We start from the raw sequence: 12,140 nt of genomic DNA, 5'->3' as shown, positions 1-12,140 counted from the left end.
AGACTTCCCTTACCTTTAGTTTAGACAACTGGCCAAAGTCTTTGGCTGCGCTGAGGATCATCGGAGGGCCCTGTGGAGAGAATAAATAATATAGAAGCAGCAGCAGCAGCAGCAGCAGCAGCAGCAAGAGGTGGGAAAGTGAGACTGCCATGGTGGGACTCCCCTGAGGGCCAGCCAAGGGGGCTCCTCTCACTCAGGGCACGTGGCCTGGGTGCCACTCTGGCTGGGGCTGTGAGGGGCAGGGGAGGCCTTGCCAAGGTTGATGCCCTAGACTACCAAGTGCTCCCAGTGGGCAAGTGGAGCTGCCAAGGTGTGTTCCGCTCTAGACTTTTCAAAGGCAGAGGACCAAGGGCGGCCTGCCTTCTCTAGCCTGGGCTGGAAGTGGAAGGGCAGCAAAGAGGAACTGAGTCTGCAAGAGTCTGTGGTCCCAACCTGGGGAGGCCCAGCCAGGCAATGGAAGATTTCTGTGGCCAAGCTGAGGAAGATGACGATCCCTGGGGGCTACCTGCTTTCAGGAGCGTGTTGAGATTCATTGGGGAAGAAGGAAGGAAGAAGTCTTCAGCACAACCATCAAAAGAACCATCACTGCGGGGAAAAGGACTTTGGATTCAATGCCATCCCTGCTGCAGCTGCCTGTGGCTCTTTGGCTGGTTTGGGCAGCCAGAGGAAGCTGCGGGCACCAAGCAGTGAGTGAACCTCCTCTCTCAGTCTCAAAGTTGCCCTTTGCTCAAGGGAGCAGAAGGAGGTCCTTCCCATGAGCCATGGCTACCAGGCAAATGAAAGTGAGAGGGTCGAGACCCCGTTTCAAGGACCAGAGGCCTCCAAGCACCCTCATGTTGCCCTCTAAAGTGTGTCAAGTGGTTGCCATGGCAAAGGAGCAATTAGCTGTCAACAGTGAAAGGATGGAGTCCACCTTCACTAATTGGATGAGGAAAGTGGCAGGCAGACTCCCGACTCGCAGTCCTCACTGCCAACTGCATGCTGTGGAGGAAGCCGCAGACCGCCCCCCCCCCCAACTGAACACTTGGGCAACCTCCATACTGGGTGACCCTGACAGGACCCCGTTGTCATTGAACTCCATCCCACTAAGCAGACTCCACACTGACATGCCGTCTTTTCCGAAGCCAAGAGTTCTCTTGGTTTGCTGCTGCTGGCTGCTTAATTCACAAGCAGCCCTCTCTCTCTGAAGGCAGTTTTCATGCCGGCTTTGTCTGAGGGAAAGGGAAGTCCATGTGTCTCTTGAGGGGGCCAAATGCTCCCTCCTGCCCTCTTTTCAGGGACTTAGGGGCAGATTCAGCTATCGAGTTCTGCCAGCAGAAGCAAGGACTTCCACTAGTGCAACAGGCTTTTCCCTCCCTACACATCCCCCCAAATTGGCTGTGGGGTGTGTGCCAGGAAAACTCCCAGAACAGCATGGGGGGGGGGAGGGAGAGAAAATGGGAGGGGGGGCATTGTTCTGTCTAGCAAGCTCATATGCCATTGTGCTGATGAAACGATTGCCATTGCTCTATGCTGAACTCCTCCCTTATAATTCCAAACAGCATAACAGCAGCTTACGAATGTGGGCTTGTAGGATTTCAGTGCCCCCATTAGAGGGTGGTTCCCTACCCCCTTATGACTTTCATTTTGAGCATCTTCCTGCCAACAAGCAGACAAGCAAAGTAGCTTAAAATGTGCATTTCCAAAGAGCTGTATTTGTTTATATGACAAAATGGAGCCTGGACCAAGTGCTGGTTCTCTGCAAGGCTTACGGGAGACTCACAGTTTGGTCTGTCAGTGGTGGGAGTACAATCTGTTTTTCTATCCGGTTCAGGACCAGTTTCCAGAGCTCTTTCAAAACACGCTTCAGAACGGTCTTCTCGCAGATTTTTGCCGATAGGCTTAAGCTGCAAAACAATCCAACGCTCTCAAAATCTTCATCTATATAGGCAGTTTACAAAGCAAAAACTATGTAACCATGCAACTAGAATACAAAGAAAAATGCACACTGCTGATAAAAACCCAGACTCTAAATGCTTCCCCAGCCTTCCCTCCCACCAGGGAGAAGCCCACGTACATCACAGCACCGCTGGCAGGTAGTGATTGCATGAAGAAGCAAAACCACGAAGCAACAGGAACAGATGGCAGGGGGTGGGGGGAATTGAGGGGCCGTTTTCATGGGTTCAGCGCCTGCTGCAATTATGGGCCTGGCTGCTGGCTGCACAATGGGGTGCCTGGCACACAAAGCATGGCACAGAACAATGCAGCGCCCAAAGGAGCCGAGCTGAAAAGAGGATGAAGTCCGGGCTATGGATCTCTTCTAGGGGGAGAATAGGGGATAGGTCCTTGTGGGACCATTGTGGAGGTTCTTGAGACATGAATGAATGTGAGCTGCTTTGAGAGCTGAGAGAGGGCACCAGGGTCCGGGTATTGGTGCATTGCAGAGCCCAATGCTGTTTGCCACAGACCAGACCATCTGTCTGGACACAGCAGTAAAGCCCACAGCACCTGCCCTGCTTACGTTTTGTCCAGGAAGTCCATCAGGGGCCGCAGCACAATCTCTGCATCCACAGTGTTGTTGCTCTTGTTGGCAGCCGCAGTCCCGTCTCCTTTCATCTGGTTCAGCTCCAAGCTCATCTGCCGCACACACTCCTCAATGACCGGCTGGAAGCTGGAAGGGACCAGAAAGGAGGGGATGGGGTGTTAGAATTCCTGCTCCGTGATTGCAGTCATGGGGTTTTTGTCTATCACATGATGGTGTATGTTTTGACTCCACAGAGTGGGAAGTGACAGAGACAGGATGTTTGTGTTACTGTGTTCCGTGAAGTGGGACTATTGTCCTTTGTTCTTTTTCTCTTTGCTGTCTGATGCTAGAGAGAGGGGGAGCCATGTTGCAGTGCTCCGTGTGTAAATAAAGTAGATTAGCCAAAATGCTGAGTTGCTGAGGTCTGTCATGCAAGGTGCGCAAACTCTGCGGATCCCTAAGTGTGCCGATGTCGGTTGGCATCGGTCGCTGTGATGTTTGGGCTGAAGAAAGCTTTTGAAGCTCCCGAACGATCGACCAGGAGGGAGGGAAGATGTTAGTCGGGCATGTGTCTCTGCCAGGGTCCTACTCGAGTGTAGGCTGAACTCCTGACATGGGGATGGAGGTGCCAGAACTGGCCAAACACGGCAAAGCAGACCCTTCCCCAGAGGTTCTCTATGTTGCTGCCTTCCCTCCGGTAGACCACAGCTCCCTTCCTTGTGTGGTAATTATACTTTAAAGAGTTGTGTGGACATTGCCCCGGGTCATTTGACCCTCTTAAATAGTTCTCTTCCCCCCCCCCCACTGGCAAATCTACACAACACATTAAAGTTTAAAAATAACATATGACTTTTATTTGCTGTACCGGCTCTTGTCATAGTGAATGTACAAGCGAGGTAGGCAATACAGTGTTACCTCTGGTTGTGAACGGGATCCGTTCTGGAGCCCTGTTCGCAACCTGAAAGGCACACAACCCGCGTCTGCGTGTCTGTGCACGCGCAGGTGGCGATTCGCCACTTCTGCACATGCGCGTGATGTCATTTTGCGTGTCTGCGCATGCGCGAGTGGTGAAACCCGGAAGTAACTCTTTCCGGTACTTCCGGGTCACCACGGGACGCAAACTGAAAATGTGCAGCCTGAAGCAAACATAACATGAGGTATGACACTACTTCTGTTACTGAAACATACATGAATTTGTATCTGAGGCTGATTAATATTTACAGACTGAGGCAGCAGCAAAGCACAACACACTTGCTGCTCTAACAAGTTAAAATCCACACAGCAGTTGATGACTGAACTAACTGATAAAAACTGCGTCACTATATGACATCGCAAGGACTGGCGCCAAATATAGGGGGTGCCTATACCATGACCTCTGAGGCAGTGTCTGAGGCCCTGCAAAGTCTCTGACGTGACTTCCAGTAGAAACCATTGGGCGCCATTGGGCACCCATAATCTGGGGCCCACGTTGGCACCCCTGATCACAACATTCTATGCTAAAACATTAACCCTTTGCGTGGTATTTTGGATGTACCATTCCCACCCCCCAACAAGGGCCATTTCCCCTTCCCCTAGTAGAAGTCTCTGGCACTCTGGATCTCTGGCTGTGGGGGGAAGGGCAGAGGCCGACCCGAGGGTGGGGCACTGTCTGATGCAGAGAGGGCACTTGAGACCAGGTGTGATCCTGGGTGGGGGATATTTTGGCACTTGAGTTAAACAAAAATTGACGCCCCACCCACCCAGAAGGGGCAAGTGAAGATCTACATCTGGAATGGGGGCGCGGGGCGGGAGAGATAAAGATCTACATCAGGATCTGCTACCCTAGAGGATCCTGCCACCTGAAGTGGTTGCCACACCTTGCCTCATGGGTGGGCTGGCCGTGGGGGGTTGAGGTTCCACAGCAGATCCACACCCAACCTCCCACCCCATTCTGAAAGCCCTTTTGGAAAACCTGGCCATGCGCCATTCCACTCCCTCTTCCCCTTCCCAGGCCAACCACATGACAAAAAAAGCCCTTTGCACCCTAGAACATCTCATATATTATTTCCTTTAATGCATTTGACCCCTGCCTTTAGGAAAATCCCTGGTAAGGCAGCTTTCTAAGGGGCACAGGGACTTCCCAAGAGCTGGTGGCAAAGCAGGGACTGAAAAGTGGCTTCCCCCCAATGCTTTAGGGTATGTAATGCAGCCCCACTAGTGTGTGTCTGGGAGCAGCAATGAAGCAGGCCCATTACCTGGCGCCGTAGGTCACGCTGAGCTCATCCAGGACGCCACTGAGCTTGGCCTGCAGCTCTTTCAAGGCCTCGCTGGCCTCCGGGTCCAGCTGGAAAAAGGCAACGGTGAGGTTAGTTCCCCCTGCTTGGCTTCACCCGCTTCTTCTCTGCATCGGAATTAGTGGGAGGAGGAGAAGGCATCCATCGCTTAGATGGCATTAATGGAAAACAAGCGTGGAAACCCTTCGAGGCTGTGTGGGGATGGAAGGTGAGACCCCAAACAGGACTTGAATTGACATAGGGCATGGCCCACTCTTAAAGTCCCTCTATACCCACCTCATTGGACTGGAGGGGGCATGGCCTGCCTCCGGGGGGGGGGGGGTGAGCTGCCGTGTGCTTCCCCTTCCTCAGCCACCTGCTCAGGCTGCCTCTGGAAATGCCTGGCAGAAGAAGCACAAAGGGCGAGGAGGGGCAGGAGGAGCTGCGCTCATTGGCTGAGGGGGATCCATGGAGGTGCCCGTCAAGCCAAACACAAAGGTGTCACCAGAGGCAAAGATGGCCTCCCCATGCCACACCCTGCCTGGCTGGCTGCCTTTCCCCTCCCACTAAAGCATGGCTGCAGCTCCCCATTTATTACGCAGCCTTCTGAGGCAGGCACCTGCCCTGCCCTGGGACTGAACTTGCTTAGAGGCCTTTTTTTAGATCGGGAGGGGATTCCACGCTGTTTTGCATTAGTGTAGAGAGAAGCAGAGCATCCAGCAATGAGGAGAAGAGCGTGGCAGACTCTACGGGTGTGGTTATTATTATTTTTGTGTGGAGCATGCTGTTTCTGGAGGGGGAAAGGAGGCTTCACAGGAGGGGGAGAAGTTCACCCTTTGAGGGCGTCAGGGTGGACCAACAAGAACCTGGACTGCCAGCACAGGCTGCTTCTGGAGGAGGCCCAAGGGGCACAGCCTTGGCACACCGTCTGGGATGCAACCGCTGATGGAAGACAACCACGCCAGCCCCGTGGCCAGGGAGAATGATGGTAGACGGGCTTTGCGTCGTGGAATGGGAGAGGGAGAAAGGGGTCCATGCACAGGCATTTTCGTTGCCCCACTGGCAGTGAAACACCCACCTACCCCCAGAGCCCCTTTTAGGCAAGGGAGAGGCCCAGCCCTTTTGGCTCTTGGGGTTCACAGACTCCCACTTCACTAAAGCAGCACTCAGATCCCATTTTGCTAAAAACATCACTATGATGGGAGTTCCAACTCCCTGTCTCCAAAGTCCCCTTTGGAGATGGGATACATGGGAAAGGGGATCAGTGCTACGAAGGGGGTCACACTACTGCAGCTTCTCTGGACACCAACCCCAATGGCCCCCACACCACACTAGGCTTGGCTGTCCATCTGCATGGAGAGCATCTGCATGGTCACCTTGCATGATCCCAGGGAGCCCGACAATACTGGTGGGGCTTGCCTAACAAATGGGCATGGGGTTGTGTGGCCTACAGAAGACCATTGCTCCTGGGGAAAGCCCTTCAGAAGCTGACATGGCAGGTGCGGCACAGGGAAGACTCTCCATTAGCAGCAGGGAGGCCTTGGAGAGCATTTGGTGGAACTGGCTTCCAAGGCAGGGATGGTGACCTGGGGAGGCCCTTCAGCCGGACTTGGAAGCCTGCAGGTGGGAGAGGGAGGTTCTCCCTGGGGAGCCATTGCTGGTCAGCAGCGCAGGCGGCAGCCGATGGGACAGACCAGCCAGTGGACTGACTGGGCGCAGGAGAAAAGCTTCAGACGCATCCCATACACAGACTTTGGAGCACATGCTACTCTTGCTGGGTAATCAACTCTCTGCGCTGAGACCTGATCATCCACAGGCATTGCTAATCGTGATGCACCATTAATTGCTTTTCTGAAAATGCCCATATAGCCTACGTCACCCAAGGACAGGCAGGTAATTCAAACACAGAAAACAGCAAACTAAAGCAGTTGAGTGCAGATCCACGGGCCGCGCCGTGGAAGCCACAGAGGCCCCCTTCTAGCACTTGCTTAAGCCTCATGAAAGACAAGCAAGGAAGGGGAGCTTCCGTTTTGCGCATGCTCGGAGAAGAGGCCGGCTGTTGATTTCATGGAGGGCTGGCCTGGGGTGGGGGGAGGAGGCAGAGGCATTTGCATTGTGCCTCTGCCACGGATCCTTGGGCGGGTGCTGGGCCTGCTGCTTGCCCAGTCTGCATGCCCTTTAGTAAGAAAACAGAACAAAACAGAGCTCCCACACACTGAGCCTGACCCTTTCATTTCACTGAAGAAGAAAGCTCCAATCAGCTTTCCCCCCATGGAACTGAATGGGGCAGCCCTTGGGAGCTTCTGCTGAGATGGAAGGAGGCTTTCTCCAGCCTCAGTTGCTGAGGGGTAACATGGGGAAAACATGAGCACTCTTCTTCTTCTTCTTCTTCTTCTTCTTCTTCTTCTTCTTCTTCTTCTTCTTCTCCTCCTCCTCCTCCTTGCCATAAGGAGGAAGAGAGGAGGCGAAGCTAAGCAAGAGCTTGATGTAGAAACGTAGGCTGCAAATTAGCGTAGAGCAAAATGTGGATTCTCTAAATCTGCAGGGCTTAAAAGCAGGTGAATGTGTGCTTGATTGTGGCCATTGTTGGTGGCTTGGAAGTTTTCAATTCACTCAGGAGGTCCAGTGTGTGCATGTGCACAAGAGTGCCTTGCCCTCCTCCCTCCCAGCATTAGAAAAATGTGCCTCTTGGCCACATCCTTCCTTCCCTCCTTCCTTTCTCAACTGGGACTTTAATTTGTGATATCCCAAACAGCCCCTGCAGTGAAGCTGTTTGATGCCCTCTTCTTCCGCTCCCACCCAGGCGTGACGTCCAAGTCTGTTCATTTATCCAGTTGCTTTCAAATGAATTCAATCAGCTTAAACCCCAGTGCTTTGGTTTACAGCCGCATTGCCTGTTTGTTTGTTTTTAAAGCAAACAGTCATCCCCCCCTCCAGCAAGTCTTCATGGCCATTGCATTCTAAAAAAGAAGCCATCCGTTTGTCCACTGAAAGATCTGGACTCCAATCTTTCTGGTGACTTAGGATTTGTCAATGAAGCACAGACACATAGCACCTTAGTAGTGCAAGGGCTCTGAGCCGCCCAAGGAGGAGGAGGAGGAGGAGGAGAAGGAGGAAGAGGAGAAGGAGGAGGAGGAATAAGAGAAGGTGCGCTTACTATCACAAACCTCAAAAGAGAACCGCTCTCCTTCTTGCTTCTGCTCATGGAATGGCAAGTTAAAGGTATTGGACAAAGACAGGACGACAGATTACAGACAAGCAGTGGGCACCCCCTGACTCCCCTTCCACTCCCCGCCTGCCCACAGAAAGCAAACCACCAGCCCAGCTGGAAACAGACACATCACCAAATGGAGTCACAAGATGGCCTAGCAGGAGCCATAAGGAGGAAGAGGTGCCAGGAGGAGGCAGGAGACCAGAAGGGAACACACAGTGGGCAGTGCCAGCCGCACACCACAGATAACGGCCTACCCAAGGACGTGGCTTTCTCTCCCTGCTCAAATGTCTCAAGCCCCGTCCCCCCAAAAGAGAGGATGAGCCAATGGCAGATGGAAAAATCAGCAAGTCCAATACAGACTTTGTGCGGGCTGTCTCCTTTTTTTGAAAAAGCACAGGACATATTCTTTGTTCCCTGGCTTAAAAAGAGAAACAACACCCTAAGGATTTAAAGGTTGTAAAACTGCTTTGGGGAGGGAGGGTGAAGTAGCCTCGTGACATCACAGGGAGCCAGACAATCAGCGTGATGCTTAACCCACTTTGGCCGCAAAAAGGGGAAATCTCACACAGGGAGCAAATGTGCTCCCATAGCAGGAAGAGGTGCTGAATCCGGAGGGCTCTCCTATTCACATAATTTCCTCTCCTGGGATGGCAGGGCCAGAGTGGCCATTCTAAGCTCCTAGGCTAGGGAGGCAGTCACGAAACACATTTGGTGGCTCTGCAGACACCTGTCAATCAAAAGCAGGACCGGAACGAGATGCAGGCACCCCAGACGGGCCTATGGATGCCTGAAGTAGCCTAAACCTCCTTCATATTTTGGCATATTTGGCAGAGCTCAAGGGTCAAAGCACACAAGCCACGACAACTCACCTCTTTGCCCCCCATGGCTTCAAACATCTTCTCGAGCAGAACTCGCAGTTGCTGGATGTTGTTCATCAAGATACAGGGCTATGAAGAAAAGACATGGCATGGATTTATTTAATTCTACCAGGAGCTGTGATCCAGCCCCAAAACAGTGCCAAGACTGACCAGGGAGCCCTAATGGAGGAGGAGGGTTTTGGAACGGCATCTTGGGGCTTGAGGGATGACCCTACTTCCACCCCCAGCCCAAGGTGCTGAAGAAAGAGAGGCCCCCTCCCCTGTTTATTTGGGGGTTTGTTTTTACATTTATGTATTTTGTGGCCATTTGGTGTAGTGGTTGGAGTTTTGGGAGACCAGGATCTGAATCCCCACTCAGCCATGAAACTCTCTGGGTGACCTTGGGCCACCCACTGCATCTCAGCTGAACCTACCTCACAGGATTGTTGTGTGACTTAAATGAGAGCTATGGACACCACCTTGAGCTCCTTGGAGGAAAAGGTGGAATGTAAATGCTAATAATTATAATGCTAATAATACTGCAAATAAAGTGAATAATAATAATAATAATACTGTATTTTTACAGTGAAGTGCCCTGAGATCTATGGATGAAGGGCACTACAGTGGTACCTCAGGTTAAGAACTTAATTTGTTATGGAGGTCCGTTCTTAACCTGAAACTGTTCTTAACCTGAGGTGCCACTTTAGCTAATGGGGCCTCTCGCTGCCGCCGTGTGATTTCTGTTCTCATCCTGAAGCAAAGTTCTTAACCCGAGGTAATATTTCTGGGTTGGCGGAGTCTGTAACCTGAAGCGTCTGTAACCTGAAGCGTATGTAACCCGAGGTACCACTGTATAGAAATTTACTACTACTACTACTATCCTTTTATTGATTTACCACTTCTCTATACCATTCCAAAAAGTTCAGGGTGGTGTACATGGGACCGTACTTTTAGCCATCACAACCACCCTATGAGGTGGGGCAGGTTGAAAGTGACTGCTCCAAAGCCCCTTCACGGCTGACAGTGCGGACTGCAGTCTGGGCCTCCACAGTCTCAGCCTAGAACACTGTCCATTAAGCGACACTGGCTGGCTCAACAGTCCTGAGCTCAAGGGACAGAGAACCTGCCCTGGCCTAAAGCAGCTCAGGAGATCAGGGAAGAGGGTGCTTATCCCTTTTCTCTCATTCATCCGAATCGTTTCCCTGAAGCTGCTACTTGGAGATGGGGCTGGAGGGAGGCAGGATCTATAAAAGTGTGGCATCTATATTACCCCCTCCCCACCCAATCTGTGGTTAAAAGCAGCTTCATGAAGACAATTGGGGAAAGGCTCAATTGCCTCTCCCAGAGCGCCCCTTCCCCAGAGCTGCTGCATGGGCCTGCTAATTAGTAAAAGCTAATGAGTCATGGCTCTCTCTCATCTGGTCCCTGGAAGGAGCCGCTGACCCAGCCTCCCCAAGGACAGGAAGCCACCTGCCCTCCACCTGGCCAGCCTCTCCCCTAAGAGATCGCGCGCCGCCCTCCGCACAGAACCTGTTTCACCCCAACCTGCCGGGATCGTAGGACAGCACGTTAAGCAGAAATTAAATTTCACTCACCAAATTTTCTTTATCGCAATAAGAGCTGAAATCATTTGTAATAATTACAGCATACTGAACAAGCACTTTATGGATCGTCTGGGGGGAAAAGCACACACACAAAGGAGCAGCAGTCAGTGTCACATTACTGTGGCAACTCCACGGGGGGGGGGGGGGAGAGGGGCTTGAGTCCTTGGAGCAGAAGAGCCAAGCCTCATCCCAGACCCCCTGGCCAAGGAATTAAGCTCCCTGCCACTTGGTCCAGAGTGGGGCTGGTGCCTTTGGCCCAGAGGAGCATCAATAAGTGGGTACTGTATTTTTCACTTTATAAGACGCATCAGACCACAAGACGCACCTAGTTTTGGGAGGAGGAAAACAAGAAAAAAAATATTCTGAATCTCAGAAGCCAGAACAGCAAGAGGGATCGCTGCGCAGTGAAAGCAGGATTCCCTCTTGCTGTTCTGGCTACTGTGATAGCTGTGCAGCCTGCATTTGCTCCATAAGACGCACACACATTTCCCCTTACATTTTAGGAGGGAAAAAGTGAGTCTTACAGAGCAAAAAATGTGGTATGTTCCTAGGGATGGAAGACTCTCTGGCAATGTTGTTTTCTCCCAGTTTCTCACTTCTCCAGCCTTTAATTATTTTCTGCAGATATCTGCCATTTTTGTCTGTGCGCCCCACCACAATTCACAGAAACTTAGGCCATGGCTTTGTTGCACCCCACCCCACCAGAAATCTGCTCTTAACTCCTGAAACAGGGGGAAATTGAGGAAAGGGGCCTAGCAGAGGCGGAGCAACCTGCTCCGGTACCCGGAGTGGCGCTTGTCCCAGGGGGAGTGGCACACGTCCCAGGGGTGCATGGCGAGTGACGCGCACCCTGGGAGGCGACGCCAATCGGGGGTGGGCATTTTGTCGACCTGGGGCGTACCGCCCCCGACCCCGCCTCAGAACACCCCCGGGGCCTAGGACCTAACAACCAGGAGTGCATAACCATTAGAACAGCAATAACACAAGGACCGGCTCTTCCCGTATGAACTGACCAAGACCCTGCAATACTCATCTAATAATAATAATAATAAATTTTATTTATACGTCGCCCTCGCCGGCCAGGACTGGGTAACATCAAAATAAGATACATTAAAAACATAACTCAAACAATCGATTAAAATACAGCTTAAAATCAAATTTGGAGCAGAATACAATCAGATGGAACTATAGGGGATGGGAACATTGAGGGCTCACCATGAGGCCCTTCTTTGTCTGCCTCCTCCCTGAGAGGTCTGGAGGGGGGCAACACGTGAACAGGCCTCTTCTGCGGTGGCTCCCCGCTTGTGGAATGCACTCCCCAGGGAGTCTCGCCCGGGGCCTTCATCACATAGCTATAGGTGCCAGGCGAAAATATTTTTATTCCCACAGGTCTTTGGTTAATTAAAAATCGATGGCCTTTTAAACTGTGTGTTGGGGTGGTGGTATTGTTTTGTTTGTAATTATGTCAAGTATTTTGTGTTTTTATATAGTCAACAGGCCTGTGATGCTCGGATGAAGGGTGGTATATAAATTTAATAAAATAAGCAACATAAGCATGGCATTTCCATCTTTGTTGAGCCAAGACTGGGCCGGGGAGACTCTGCCAGACTAGAGCAGCTTTGCCCCTCCAAGGCATCTACCTTGCAGCAAGCCTCTTGTGCCCCCTCCTATCCCATGGATTGAGGGCCCAGTTACCTAGATAAGGTGTGG

At 51.9% G+C, this 12,140-nt stretch overlaps 1 protein-coding gene across 1 annotated transcript in view; it reads right to left on the bottom strand.

Annotated features, from left to right (window-relative positions):
* The window catches only part of UNC13C (unc-13 homolog C), a 138,725-nt gene that overhangs the window by 15,173 nt on the left and 111,412 nt on the right, over positions 1-12,140 (bottom strand). Inside the window, exons 22-28 of the mRNA XM_080980617.1 lie at positions 10,422-10,499; positions 8,839-8,916; positions 7,923-7,952; positions 4,738-4,826; positions 2,501-2,650; positions 1,763-1,886; positions 14-70 (exon numbers count right to left, since the gene is read on the bottom strand). Of these exons, the coding sequence (XP_080836743.1) occupies positions 14-70; positions 1,763-1,886; positions 2,501-2,650; positions 4,738-4,826; positions 7,923-7,952; positions 8,839-8,916; positions 10,422-10,499 (606 nt within the window). The remainder of the gene's footprint in view (positions 1-13; positions 71-1,762; positions 1,887-2,500; positions 2,651-4,737; positions 4,827-7,922; positions 7,953-8,838; positions 8,917-10,421; positions 10,500-12,140) is intronic.

The sequence above is a fragment of the Podarcis pityusensis genome (genome assembly GCF_964106645.2).
Source record: "Podarcis pityusensis genome assembly, chromosome: 14".
Classification (NCBI taxonomy): Eukaryota; Metazoa; Chordata; class Lepidosauria; order Squamata; family Lacertidae; genus Podarcis; species Podarcis pityusensis.
Note: the sequence above shows the minus strand (reverse complement) of the source record. Positions and strands in the feature narration are given on the sequence as shown.